The sequence below is a fragment of the Sinohyriopsis cumingii genome, chromosome 1 (genome assembly GCF_028554795.1).
Source record: "Sinohyriopsis cumingii isolate HCF-2022 chromosome 1, ASM2855479v2, whole genome shotgun sequence".
Lineage (NCBI taxonomy): Eukaryota > Metazoa > Mollusca > Bivalvia > Unionida > Unionidae > Sinohyriopsis > Sinohyriopsis cumingii.
Window position 1 is genome coordinate 115,695,838 of NC_142961.1, and position 13,692 is coordinate 115,709,529.

General features: G+C 34.3%; 2 protein-coding genes across 6 annotated transcripts in view; one reads left to right on the forward strand and one right to left on the reverse strand.

The window, feature by feature from the left end:
• The window catches only part of LOC149807706 (uncharacterized), a 106,211-nt gene extending 100,680 nt beyond the window's left edge, over positions 1–5,531 (forward strand). For all 3 annotated transcript variants that reach the window (XM_089969544.1, XM_089969550.1, XM_089969554.1), the window contains one exon: positions 928–5,531. In XM_089969544.1, the coding sequence (XP_089825670.1) occupies positions 928–1,230 (303 nt within the window). In that variant the 3' untranslated portion in view covers positions 1,231–5,531. The remainder of the gene's footprint in view (positions 1–927) is intronic.
• A 183-nt stretch (positions 5,532–5,714) lies between these two features.
• The window catches only part of LOC149807707 (cytosolic carboxypeptidase 6-like), a 147,565-nt gene continuing 139,587 nt past the window's right edge, over positions 5,715–13,692 (reverse strand). For 2 of the 3 annotated variants that reach the window (XM_089969569.1, XM_089969562.1), the window contains exon 12: positions 5,715–12,246. In XM_089969569.1, the coding sequence (XP_089825695.1) occupies positions 12,102–12,246 (145 nt within the window). In that variant the 3' untranslated portion in view covers positions 5,715–12,101. The remainder of the gene's footprint in view (positions 12,247–13,692) is intronic. The other variant, XM_089969574.1, reaches the window with a different exon arrangement.

Genomic DNA, 13,692 nt, shown 5'->3' on the forward strand with positions numbered 1-13,692 from the left:
CTAGTCAACATGTAATGTGTCCTGTTGTCTTGCTTATGAATAGTGGGATATTTTTGCAATGGACAGCATCATTGACATCAAAAGTGTTAACTTCAGTTCACTTTAAACTGCCACATTGTAGACATCGTAGCGATATGAATGAAAAATCGTTAAAGCTATGTTAAAAAATCAAAATCACATCACATCTTCAGTAAGGTGCGGCGTTAATGTTACATATCTTCTACATCATCAGTTGCATTGGCATGCGACTGTTCCAGTGGCCAAACTGGTTAGAGCATCTGCCTTGGATGTGAGCAGTCACAGGTTTCAACCCCAGCCAAGTCATACCAAAGACTTATAAAAATGGTACTAGCAGCCGCCTTGCTTGGTGCTCAGCATGAAGAGGTTAATGTTAGGACTGGTCGGCCTGGTGTCAGGATAATGTGACTGGGTAGGACATGATGCTAAATGTCTGCAGCATGATGCCTCAGTGCTAGACATCACTATAAACTGCCACACTGGCAGACATCATAGCTGTATGACTAGAAAACACTTAATGCTACATTAAAAATCCAACTCATACAAACATGCATGCATTGACCTGCAGCTTGGGCAGAATAATATTGTATGTCCGATGTTTGTACCATCATATGCTTGGAGTTCCTGTCATGTCTCTGAAAAGAGAATCATAACACTGTCCACAGGCCAGATACCCTCTTCCAAGAGATAGTTGATGCAATTGTTTAAGTGTGCAAAACTGCAATAGCATCTTTACATAACATTATTTTGCATTATGCTAATTAAGCAGGATGATTGAGTGTGCTAGTAAACAAGAGACAGAGGTTTCACACACAAATTAGGAATGAAATCAGAAGTACTTTGAATACATTGTGATTAATAAATTTTACCAGATGTTGCAGTACTGAGAAAATGTTGTCATTTTTGTAGGGGGCTTCTGGACAACAGCAGATGAATCTCCAACAGATCATACAACAGATATCAGCAGCAGGTCAGGTCATGCCACAGGTTTCTACCAATCAGTTTCTTCCTCAGATGATGGGATTGTCCTCGGTACAGAACATGCCAGGTTTAATGGGGATTCCACAGACTTCTATGATGTATCAACAACAAACATTTGGTCAAACTGTTCCCCAGCAACAAAATGTTGCTATGGCAGCTCATATGCAACAACCACCAAAACCTGTGCCACCCCCAGCACAAGGAAACATGTTGGCACAGAATAAAAAATAAACATGGATACAAAGGGCAATACTGATTGTAGGGACATGAAATGCTGGGTTATGTTGTGCTAGTTTTGCTACTGACAATCTTGTTGCCATGAACATAATGCACAAATATGATTGAGCATATATTGTAGATCACAGATTTAAACAACATTAAATTTTGCACATTTTATTTGTTCCTTCCCTAGAATAAGTTTGTCCATATATCACTGTTTTGTTACTTAATCTCTCAACAACCTTTTGAGATATCTTCATGAAACTTGTATGATTTTCTATATCATGTCAAGATCTCATTTCATGTATATATGAAAAATTTGGAGTTAGTTCTGTCAGCATTTTAAAACTATATTTCATCATGCCCATGTTAGTGGGAGGAATGACATAGCAGTCACTTTTTCACTATTGCAGCTCTCATTTGCACACATTTTCTAAACTGCTTGATAGATTCTTATTGTACTGCAATTCATTCTGTGACGTTCAACCTTTACACATCTTAACTGTTTTAGGCATATTCATTCAACTTGGTATGCTCTTGTACCACAAAAAAAGACATCATGCCTTGTAAATGAATGGGCTTTATCTGACTACCATTTTAAGGCGTGTCCCCATTTCAGACATGTTTCTGTCTGATTCTGTCATATTCTTGATGGTTAATGTCTTCCAAACTGTTGAGATGTCTTCATAAAGCTTGGTACATTTTTGGCATGACAGTAGTTTCTCACATACAAGAATGTTGGAGGGGGGATATATTGCAAGCAGTCTCAATGATAGATCTGGTTTTATCATGCATGTATTAGCAACATACAGTTACTGATGGACAAACACGCACATTTCTGGTGGTGGTTGTTTTAAACTAATTAAAATGGATCTGTGCTTGCATGCTACACTATGTCAGCACAGACAAAATTAAGTGTGATTTTATTTCAACACAAATTATTATTTAACCACATAATGCAAATCTCTGCCAACATTGATGTTAAAATATGATTATTGACAAAATATCTCTCCAGCATTTCTTTTGAGCAACATTCACATGTCCAAAGTTGGGACCTGTGAAACTAGCTAATACCATTTTTATTTACAACTGTTCAAATAGCCAGTCATAGTAAGTACATTCATATCTATTAAAAGCTAAATTTGCAATATTTGTGTGCACACTAAAATTTGTGATTTACAATACATGCATGATGTATGACGACGTTTAACAAGTCGAGGATTAATGTTTAGAGTTGTAGAAGGAATGGTTTTTTTTAAAAGTTGATCATGTTCCTGATTCATACTGAAGTATTCATTTCCTTATGGAGGTTACAAAGTACATTTTACTGTAAAAATAATTCTTTTAAAAGATGAATGCTAGAAGTTTCCTGTATAAAAAGCTGCAAGTTGTAGATACATTTCACTAACTGGTTTAAAGATTATAACAGGGTCAGTTATTCAATAGAGGAAAAAACCTATATTGCTTAATTGGACAGGAAATCATTAGAGCTGAATCAGCATGTTTTCTAATTATGCAACAGGGCATCTTTATTTGGTCCGGTCTTTTCATTGCAAAAAAGCCACTCAGTGTACACAATTAAATTTCGCTGGCATATTTGCATACATATGTAGATGACCTGATTCAATTTTCAGGTCATTACACAATATTTGAAAGGGAGATAAACATAGTTTTCTATTTTTATTTTTCAAACTTAGGCAATTTTTTTTTGCTTGTATCATTACTAGGCAAAAGTCATTAGAAGAAGAGGAATTAAATATTGTAGTGATTCACTTGTAGCATACCTGATTAGAACGTAGGGCCATTGCAGCAATATTTTAGTTATTTTAAACATTTTATATGTTCTCAATGTAAGCATTTCTTTTTTTTTAAGAAGAAAGAAAAAAACCTGTTATCACAGTAAGATTCCCTTGAGGTAGACTACTGAAATTTGATGGGTGTATTTGTATTCATTTGTAGATGACCTTATTACATTTTAGACTACCAACACTGTTTTCACACATTTTTGAACTTTTTTTTAACATGGACTATTTTTATGGGAAAAAAAACTTTGCATTGTTAAGCAAAACCTCAAGATAATCTAATGGAAATTTGTATACATATTTACATTACCGTATTTTTGCACATATAATGTGCACCGAGTTTTCATGTCTCCCAATATATTGGTTTCTTATGTGACACATGTTTACCTTATGTCTGACATTCCTTTAGCTTCTAGATTGAACACATGATGCTATGTCAAAGATCAGGTTAGATATTTATACTTACTTGGATTAGCTTGACACCTCTGAAATATATCTTGGTATCTTAGCTAAAATTTACTCTGACAGTGCCTTGTAATTATTTTTTGGGCACGTGAAGGCTTTTGTTATGGCACATTACAAATCATTGAAGCATTGCTAACAGTATAATCACAAAAAAAGTATCTAATACTGTAAAGTAAGATGAGGAATACAGCAAAGTGCCAAATTTAATTTACAAAGAAAAGCAAGTAAATTGCAAATTGTTGTTGTACTTAGCACATAAAATCATTTGCCAGTGCCAGTTACCTTGAAACAGTATAGTCACTGAAGTATTAACCACTGTGTAGTCAAAAAGTATTAAATACTGTGATTTTGGATTAAAATGAACCAGGTTGATAAATTTAAAATTTGATCCATTAACTACATTTGTTTTTGCAATATGTATCAGTGTGCATTTCTAGTTGTGCCTCAGAACAAAAACATTTATGAAATGAAGTTAATTAACAATCAAAGAACAGGACAGTTGAGGTTTGCAAGCTTTAGTTACTTCACATAGCTAATAACGGGTGGCCGAGTGGCCTAAAGCGCTCTATGTTATGGACCACTGCCATCTCACCTCTTTCTGCGTGGGTTCGAGTCTCGGATTCAGCCATGAGAAAGCTTGCCATTAGCTTCTTTGCGAGGTTTTCCCGGGTTCTTCCTCCACCATTAATACTGGCTGCCATGTATAGCCTATCGTGTGCTGAAAAATGCCGTTAAACCCAACAACAACAAAGCTAAAAACAATTTAGTTATGAAGCAATGAACTAAGTATCAGATGTGAGCTTCACTGACGGCTGTTCCATTAAAACATACACGAGACATTTAAAGTGGGGTACTCGCCCATAGATGCAATTTAGAATTCTCTTATCATTTTAATATGAACTCGAAGTACCCTGGCATATACTTTTAAAAAGCTGCCTTCCATGGGTACCATTCATGTTTAAATGGAACAGTCCTGACAGGATTCCCTCGGATTTATCAAAGGGAAATTCTATTGTAAAACATGCATGTTTTGCTGAAAATAGGAAAATGTTGGTATAAAAGCTGCATGTTATACACACCAAAATATGGTACATGTACATTTGATTTTTGGCAATTTCAGCAATTAAAAAAAAATGGGGAGTGGGACTTTGTTACCAAGTTTAAGCAAAATAAACTTCAGTCAAATGAAATATGGTATATACACATTTTCATAAATTAGAACACTACTTTAAATTTTTCCAGTATTACATCTATGACTGCAATGTTTACACATGTAAACGACATAGCTTACTTACTACCAGTCAGCAAATATGCATGTGTCTGTAATTGAATCAAAACTACCCGTTTAAAGAAAATTGCATATTTCCCTTTAAGAGGATTGTTTAGTAGGAGTTTCTGTTAATTTTCTGTAAAGTTATGTCTATGATTTTCACATTAATGTTTTCTAGAAAACAGACTTTGTCAAGAATGTTTATAGTGCACTTTTAACACTGCATCAGGTTGATTATGCTGACAATATCTTCAGTCTACAGCATTTACCATTAAAAACCATGTTTGTTAGCAGAACCTTTGATAAATAATTAATTTTAAAGCAATCACATTTCACATTACAACCAATTGCATAGTTGTTTAGTTATTTTGTGTCCGTTGTCATTTTTTTCTCATAAGAAGCGGTAAAAGATGTACAGCAAGTTGAATGAGGTACAGTATGCATATTATAATAGCTGTCAGTAAAATTAATTGATAGACGTGTGGAAATTTTGCATCTGTAATCGTTTCATTTAAATAGCACCATTTTGAAAATTATAAATTGTGTACACTTAAATTTTTGGTAAACTTTGCATCCTCCTTATTTAGAAATTTTGTGACTTTGACTCTGGTTGAAAGTAATGAACTTTTGTCATTTTTGGAAGTGGGCTATCAGTTATTTAGATAAAATTCACACCTGAAACATAATTTACAATTCACTTTTCAGTTGTCTTTACTTTTTTTTGTTTTACATTCTTCTTATTCCAGTCATGAATAAAGTCATTCATTCTCTACAAATTTGTCAGTGTTGGGCAATGTGAATTTTAATGAGCACTTTGTACAATGAAGTAAGATGATGCTGCTGAACCAGAAGAGGGACATGACGTTTGTTAGACAAGATTGGGGCAGTGAACAATGTCATGCCGTCAGTTCATGTAGACCAGGGACATGGAGCTATTTCTGAAATGAATACAAGGAAACTACATAAATAACGTTTTATTTCATGTACTTGTTAAAATGTTTGAAAGGAATTTTCACCTAAGGTACAAATTGTTTACAATGAATAGCATCACAAGTTATATTTGATTTCTGACAAATGAGCAGAAAATGGCCCCTGAAGTAGCAGAAGCTTACTGAAAATTCATGACAGTCTGAAAATCTTTTAAAATAGATTCAATATTCATTCTAAAGATGTTGAAAAATATTTCCAGCTGTATAAATGAACTGGAAACATTCAAATGGAATTTGTTTTTTTTTTTTTTTAAGGCTATACACATTTATTGCTGAATATGGTTAACAAATCTTCTGAAAAGACTCCAGGAGATAAATGTAAAATTTGTATGATATATATATTCCATTTGAAGGCAGTATACTTGGATCTGCCAGCAAATCTGGGCCAATGCAGTTTATTAGGTCTAGTAGGGCAATATGCCAAGGCAGATCAGGATGTGTTGAACTTGACTTAAAACTGATTATATTCTTTATAGAATAAATAAAAGTCTCTTAAATAATGGCAAAGAAAAAGTTTAAAATTGATGTTGTTTGTAACATATATATGGGACCAAGGGAAGCTCCTTTGATGTGGGGTAGTTTCTGAAATAATAGATGATTACCCTGGCATGTTTTTTTTAAAGTGCTTTCCTTGGGCACCATGCATGTTTAAATGGAACAGCACTTAGCATTTTCTGCTGCAAAAGAAACTATTTTTGTAGTTACCACAAAAAACAAACAAAAACGAGCCCATACTAGGTAACGGGACTTATTTGACACATCGTTTAATTTCCAGTTTTTCTCTCCTTTCTATAATTACGTGATAACGAATGCAGTGAAGGTGACAGTCCAAATACATGTCAATTTCATGATTTGTATTGAAAATGATCAATTTTCATTACTCAATGAAAATTATATTTTAAAAAATGGTAAAGCAAGAATTTACTGGATTATCATTTCACCGAAGATTCTTGTATCCTGGTTGAAAGGACTGAATGCAGGTATGAAAATTACAATATACTGTACACATGACAAAGAAAATGACTTAATTTGGGGTATTACAGAGTCCGAGGCATCTCAGACAATATTGGCAAGAACTGAAAATTACTTTTGCAAAAGATATTAACATAAAAAGTTTAATAATAAAGTACATAAAGAAATGAATGAGGAAATAGCTCTTATCACTTGGATGTTCAAAAGTATGCATTCAGAATGAGTTGTAACGGAAAAACGGTAACATGTCCTTGTTTTATCTCATTTAGTTGAGGTTTTCGAATATAATCATTTCTGATGCAACTAGCCCTAACAAATCTGGTCTGCAACACCTTCATCACAAGATAAACCATCAGTGTACTGTATATACTTGCTTACAAGTTGAGTCAAACTATACAATCCAATACAGCTGGTTGGTATAGTGTGCTGAGAGTATTGTGTAAAACAAACCGACACTGGTATGCTGGTGCTATATGCTTTGCAATGAAATTCATCCTTTAAGCTAGTACATATGGTGCGTTGCAACCTGTGACGAGGGAAGCTGAAAACTGATCAGGCATCCCCTCCTCCCCCTAGAAAATCATAAGATCACATTAACCCACACATCATTAATGCAAAAAGGCTGGTACACAAGTAATTGGGTAATTATGAACATGCTGTTCATTATCACAAGTTCAACTGCTAACAACACAGATGCTGATTTGCCGGGGAATTCTGACATCTCTGCATCTGTGCAGTTGGATTCGACTTATAAGCAAGCACATATGGTACACGCGTTCCAGTTTCGTCATACAAATTTCATTTAAGATCTAGAATACAAAAGTTCAGAATATATTATAATAATTACAAGATTTCTTCTTCTGAGATGGAAAAATAAAATCATATCACATACAGTATGGACCTTATCACAGATGAAGACAAATGTAAACATTAAAAATATTGGGAAATGTCAGATAAACAATTGGCAGTCCTGCTATTTTTTAATGCTTCTTTGTGAGAAAAATTTTTGAATGGAATGAGAGGGGAGCAAACAATCTACCGATATATACACAATTTTACAACTTTTGTGAGAAATGATGCACTTGTATATACACCCACAAGTAGAGGTCCAATGAAAAACAAACAGACCCTGATCTGCCAGAATGCTCGAAGATCAGGGTCTCTGCAGTTCTAATTACTCCCAAAAACAATGCACAGATTCTGCTCTGATGGTGTATTATAAAACGGCAGATCTGGGTCATTGGAGCTTGCAGTTGGATTCAACTTGTAAACAAGCATACATAATAAGTGTTCCTGGCTCAAAATGTGTGCAAAAAATTTGTTCTGTATCAATAAAGAAAAATAGTTGGCATTAATACTGCACAAGTTATATTAATGTTATTGAACATATATAAATGAGGAAAAACTTGCACTTCAAATAAAAAAATTAGTTCCAATAATACTACAAAAATGAAAACAAAAAGCTCTCTCAATGTGTCAAGTTTAATTGTACAGTCAGCCGGGCAGAGGAGGAGACATGCTTTAGGCAAGGTCAGCTTATACTTTATGTATGATATACATAGTGCAGTGGTCTCTTACAATAATGCTGTTCAGAACAGTCTTAATGTAAAGCATGATATAAGCAAGGTCACATTATATATACACTGTCCACTGGTCTCTTACTGTAATGCTGTCCAGCATGCAGTAACACGGGCAAGGTCGCCTTTTACTGGGGTAAGCTGTACCTAGCATAGCAGTCTCTCATTATAATGCTGTCCAGACCTGCCATAAAGTGCACCGTGAAGTAGCTGAGGTCACTTGTACTTTTCCAAGAGCTTTGTATCTGAGGAAAAATGTGACCCTCAGCTTGCGAAAAAGTACTCTTGCTCTGATTTGTAAAAAATCTAAATCTGCAATATTGTGTTGGAATTTTTTTGTCTCGAGGTAAAGGAAAAACATCTTTCTCTGATCATTACATAGTTGGTCACTAACTCTCTGTACTTGGTCAAATTTGGGATACAAGTATTCTTTGAAGGAGGTGAATACTATTTGGAAATTATATAGAAACAATATAAATATACATTCTTTTCAACTTAACAGTTTGGCTGGTGATTTAAAAAGTTTTGTATTAAGAGTTGTAAGTTTCATTTTAAGTTATTTGGCAATTTGATATCTGTTGACTAAATAAACAGTTTAAGGGTTGAGGCAGGAGTTTGAGGAGATTCATTTTCACTCATAAAATAAAGCTGGAACCGAACAATAAATCTCAGAGTTGAACTGAAATGTGGCCACAAGATTTCATTGCCAATTTCCAAATAATTGTTTGGAAATTTATTTAATCTCCATTCTCAGAATGTAAGCTGCAGGTCACAACATCATGCAAATTAACCAATGACATGACGACACATGTAAATAAGAGCTTCCTTTGCTACATTTTTTTTTTACTCTTCATCAAAGATATACTTGTTATTAAAAACTGATCACCCTTCAACTATTTGTATTTTTATTAAAGATATGCTCCTATTCCAAAAATATATTCACCATTGTGCATATTGTCATGGGTAAGTGCATCTTCTCTAGCGAGACTAACCAAAATGTACCTCTGGCGGAGACCCAGATGTAAAATTGTAACGTCAGAGCCATATTTTCCTCAAAAGCCCACACTGATGTATATAATGTGGGCAAGTAAAATTTAATCAGTATAATGGGATCTACAACCATGCCTGTGTTATATCAGGGTCCATGTTATGCTGGGGACCTTTAAAGTGAGTAAAAACTGTATAGGGATATTGAAAAACTTTTGATTTTTATGAAGAAGTGAAGAGAGGCCTGAATCTGAGCAGTTTTCAACAATTTGTGATGAGAATGAAATGTCTAAATGAACTGCAAGCTTTTCCACATTTCTTTCGTTCTAACTTTGATTGGCATCAAAGGTATATGAAACATACTAAAATCCAACTTCAGAATTTAACTTTACAATCTAAACTGTGCCCAGGAAATCATATCACCTGTTAGCAAAAAGAAGGAAAAAAAAAAAACAAACAACAAAAACTGCCCTATATAAATACATCAACCTTTGTCCACAAAATATGAATGGATTTGATAAAAAAAATGAGACATATGGCAAAACTTTATACCTGTTTAAAGTGAAACTTGCCCCATTACAAAAGAGTATGAGAATTAAAACGTTATTGAAACAAACCAAAAGTGTGTTCATGGGACACAGATGCCCCACCACAGTGTATGAAATCACCCAAGTGTGAAAATTAACCAAGATGTAGTGGACAGATGAGTAAGGGTAACACTAGACATTGCAATTACTGCCATGGGGGGGGGGGGGCATACAAAAACATTCCTGAAACATCCTGAACTATAAATTGACTTGAAAATTAAAATTTAAACTATCCAAGTAAACATCCAGCAGCGAATAGCTTGCTGCAATTAATGATTAACCATAATCAAGGCTGTTATTTCTCTCAGACTTGGGTTTAAAGCTGCATTTCCTTGAAAACCCGGATACCTATATGTATGTATGTATGCGTACACATGTATGAATACAAAAAGAACATATGTTCGCTATACAAAGCTATATGTTGAAAGTATATTAGTTGTGATTTGTAAGAAAATTAAGTTTCACAGTTTTATATGTGCTAGATAGATTGGCAAAAGCCAGCCATCATAACTATGACATTTTAATATGGACTGCAGTTTTGGTTGCATTTTATTTTTATATCTTTTGCCACACATATCCAGGATTCTACTAATCTAAACAAGTGACAGTCTATCGCTATAGCAATGAGTTTCAGTAGCTCTATTGGTCTATATTTGGTCTCTGATTACCTGAAATCTCATGACCTAGAGTTATATTTCCAGAGTTATAATGCAGTTAAGAGGGTGCTCACCAGTTATTATGTACTTTTGAGAGAGTGACATATGAATGCTCCCTTATACTATAAAGAGTCAGCCTGAATTAGTCTAAAGTACACTATCATTTGCACCTATTAAAATAGGGAATATGAATTTTGCCCAACTAGACAATACCAGCTTCTAAAAGGGCAATGGATGAATTACTAATATAAAAAATGTAAAAAAATGTAATCAGCTCTTTCTTTTTATACAATTTACCTCTGCGTCCAGGAAATGAAAATGACCAAACAGAGCTAGCAGTTTTTGAAAGGTGCACATCTGAAGTAAGGCTAAGCTGCATACTCTATAACCCATACTACACCCATCAATCACACACCAAAATAAAGGGAATTAAAGCTTCTTTGAACAATACCTAAGTTATACAAGGTCTTTTTAAAATAGCCAGATTAACCAGTAAGGAATCCCTATGCAAAATATGAAACTGTAGAGTGCCACCTAACACATTTCCAGTCCAGGCAATTAGCCAATCAAAATGCAGCTTATATACTTGTTTATATGCCAAGGCAAAGTTAAATTCATTTGTCACTCTTGGTAGCCTCTTACAACTGAAATCACAGGTATAATTTTAGTAACAATGAACAACTACATCAGTTTCGGTAACTGCAACTTGGTGATTTGTACAATCACATTGTTGCAACAGGTTCAAGGATTCTAGGTCCATATTTTCAAAATCAGCTATCTGACAGATCAGTACCTAATTACAAATGGGTGTTGATGTTACACATATATAATTCATTCTTATGAAACACTGGATGTTTCTGACTGCTTACAATGACAACTCAAACTGATCGCAAAACAAAAATCTGGCACATCAACACTCTAGATGTTTTGCCCTCTCTCTTTTTGTCCGCTCCCATTTTTTGAGGCAGTGCTTGTAACTGATATATGAACAAGATTTCTGATGTCAGGGCAAGAAATACAAGAGCTTTGTTTTCATGTCTCACTCAACTACACCGCTTGTCTGGTGTTCAGTTTATTCCTTAAATACAGTATAACTCTGATATCTTAAAGCGATGAAGTCCCTAATTTTTAATTCATATTTTTTCTTAATCATTTTGAGTTTTGGTAGTCACAGGCAAAACATGTCAGAATCAAACATGCCAATCAAAGAGGGTCAGAATCAAACGTGCCAACAGAGTCATGCCACACATCTGAGCGGTTGATTTTTCAGTTATTCAAGTTTTGCTGTATGGACTTTTTTTTTACAAGTTTATACAAATTTTGATGAAACAATTATGATATAACTATATTGTTTTCAAAGTTTTCTATTTACCAATATAAAGTTTTTTTTGAAGAAATGCAGCTTCAAATGTGACATCACAGTGGGTTTCAAAAATTAGGTTGGGCATGCATGACATTTTTTTGCTAACTCAGCAGAAAGGCATCTATAAAGCATCATCAAGATGGCTGACTAATATATTTCTCAAGGACAACATAGTTCAAATGAATCACAGCAGATCAGCAGTTCCTAAAATCATGTTAGAATCTCTTATCTCGATCTCTTTCTCTGAGCTGTAGTCTAATCGAGGTGGGGACATCATTAAATGTACTGGAACTGTTGATAGAATATTCTGAAGGTCGGGAGAATAGCCGTCGTGTTCCACCAAAACGTTCCTCTTTTTGCCTATAAAAGATGATACATAATGAATATATGCCTCCTGAAGTTTAATTATCAATATAAAATGCTATAGTCTAGTGTGGTCATTGATGAATTTTTATCCCATATTACATATAGACCCCTTGAGTGTGTGTATGTGTGTGTGTCTATATAAGTCCTGCTGCAAACAACATAAACTCTATGGTCATGTTCAACTTACTATTTATGTAGAGGACTGCAATGATCCATATGTATTGGCACAATATAAGATGGCAGATCTGGGTCTATGCAGTTTGTGAAGAGGACTGTAATGATCCATATGTATTGGCACAATATATGATGGCAGATCTGGGTCTATGCAGTTTGTGAAGAGGACTGTAATGATCCATAAGTACTGGCACATTATGAGATGGCATATCTGAGTCTATGCAGTTTGCAGTTGGTGCTGACTCAATTTATTATTTTTTGGGTGTATTCATTGGGGGGCTTATACGAATGATGAATCTTAAAGACCCAATAAACAGTTATCTTTCTGTAGAAACAGCAAGACTCTCCTCTTCAATTCACAAATTTAAATATCAATGAATAGATCATTTTTGCAAAACCATGAAAACTGATGTGCATGAAAAGAAATCACAGTACAGTGATTCTGTGGTATGCACCGTTGATCCAGCAAACCATTTTATAATGTGCCCTCCTTCCACCTCCTCCATCTGAATTGCAAAGACTCAACACAAAGACTCGCTACTAATGGAAAATTGATAAAATCTCTTGCTGTCTGTTTATACATTAGCTTGACAACAACATCCCCATACTTGAACTATATTATATCATAATAAGAAGAAAAAAATCATCTGAAATTTAGTCAGCCATTTGGAGCTCAAAAAAGGAATATGAAAAAGAATTGGGAAAATAAGTTCATTCTTATTGCAACATATGCGTGTTCTGCACCTTCAAACAAAAATCTACTTCAATTCTCCATACAGCTATGATCACAGACATAAATTATTTCCAAAATATATTTTATAAAAATCAACATTTATAGACATCTGATATCTTTTCATCAGAGTTGAGCTTGAAACTACTGAAATTTAAATACCCTCAGGATTTCTTGATTAAGGATACTGTCCCCAGTTTCGCTAAGCATCTCAAATTTTCCTTACATCTTTGTTACTGCTTGATTGGTGACAATAAAGTATTTTTTACAGAAATATTCACATAACATCAAGAATTGAAATCAATCCATAAGACCTTGCATTCATGTTAAAGGAGTATTTTTTGCACATATCCTAAACTTCAAGGAATTTCCCAACTCTGTTCTAGGATAACTTTGATGTATACAATTTGAAAACTTTAGAGTTATTTCCCATTGCTACAAATCTATACCAACGATAACAACCTTAATATATGAATTGTCTGAAGTGCATTAACCAAGATTATGTAAACTCTCATTTCTACAAGAATTCTGAGTAA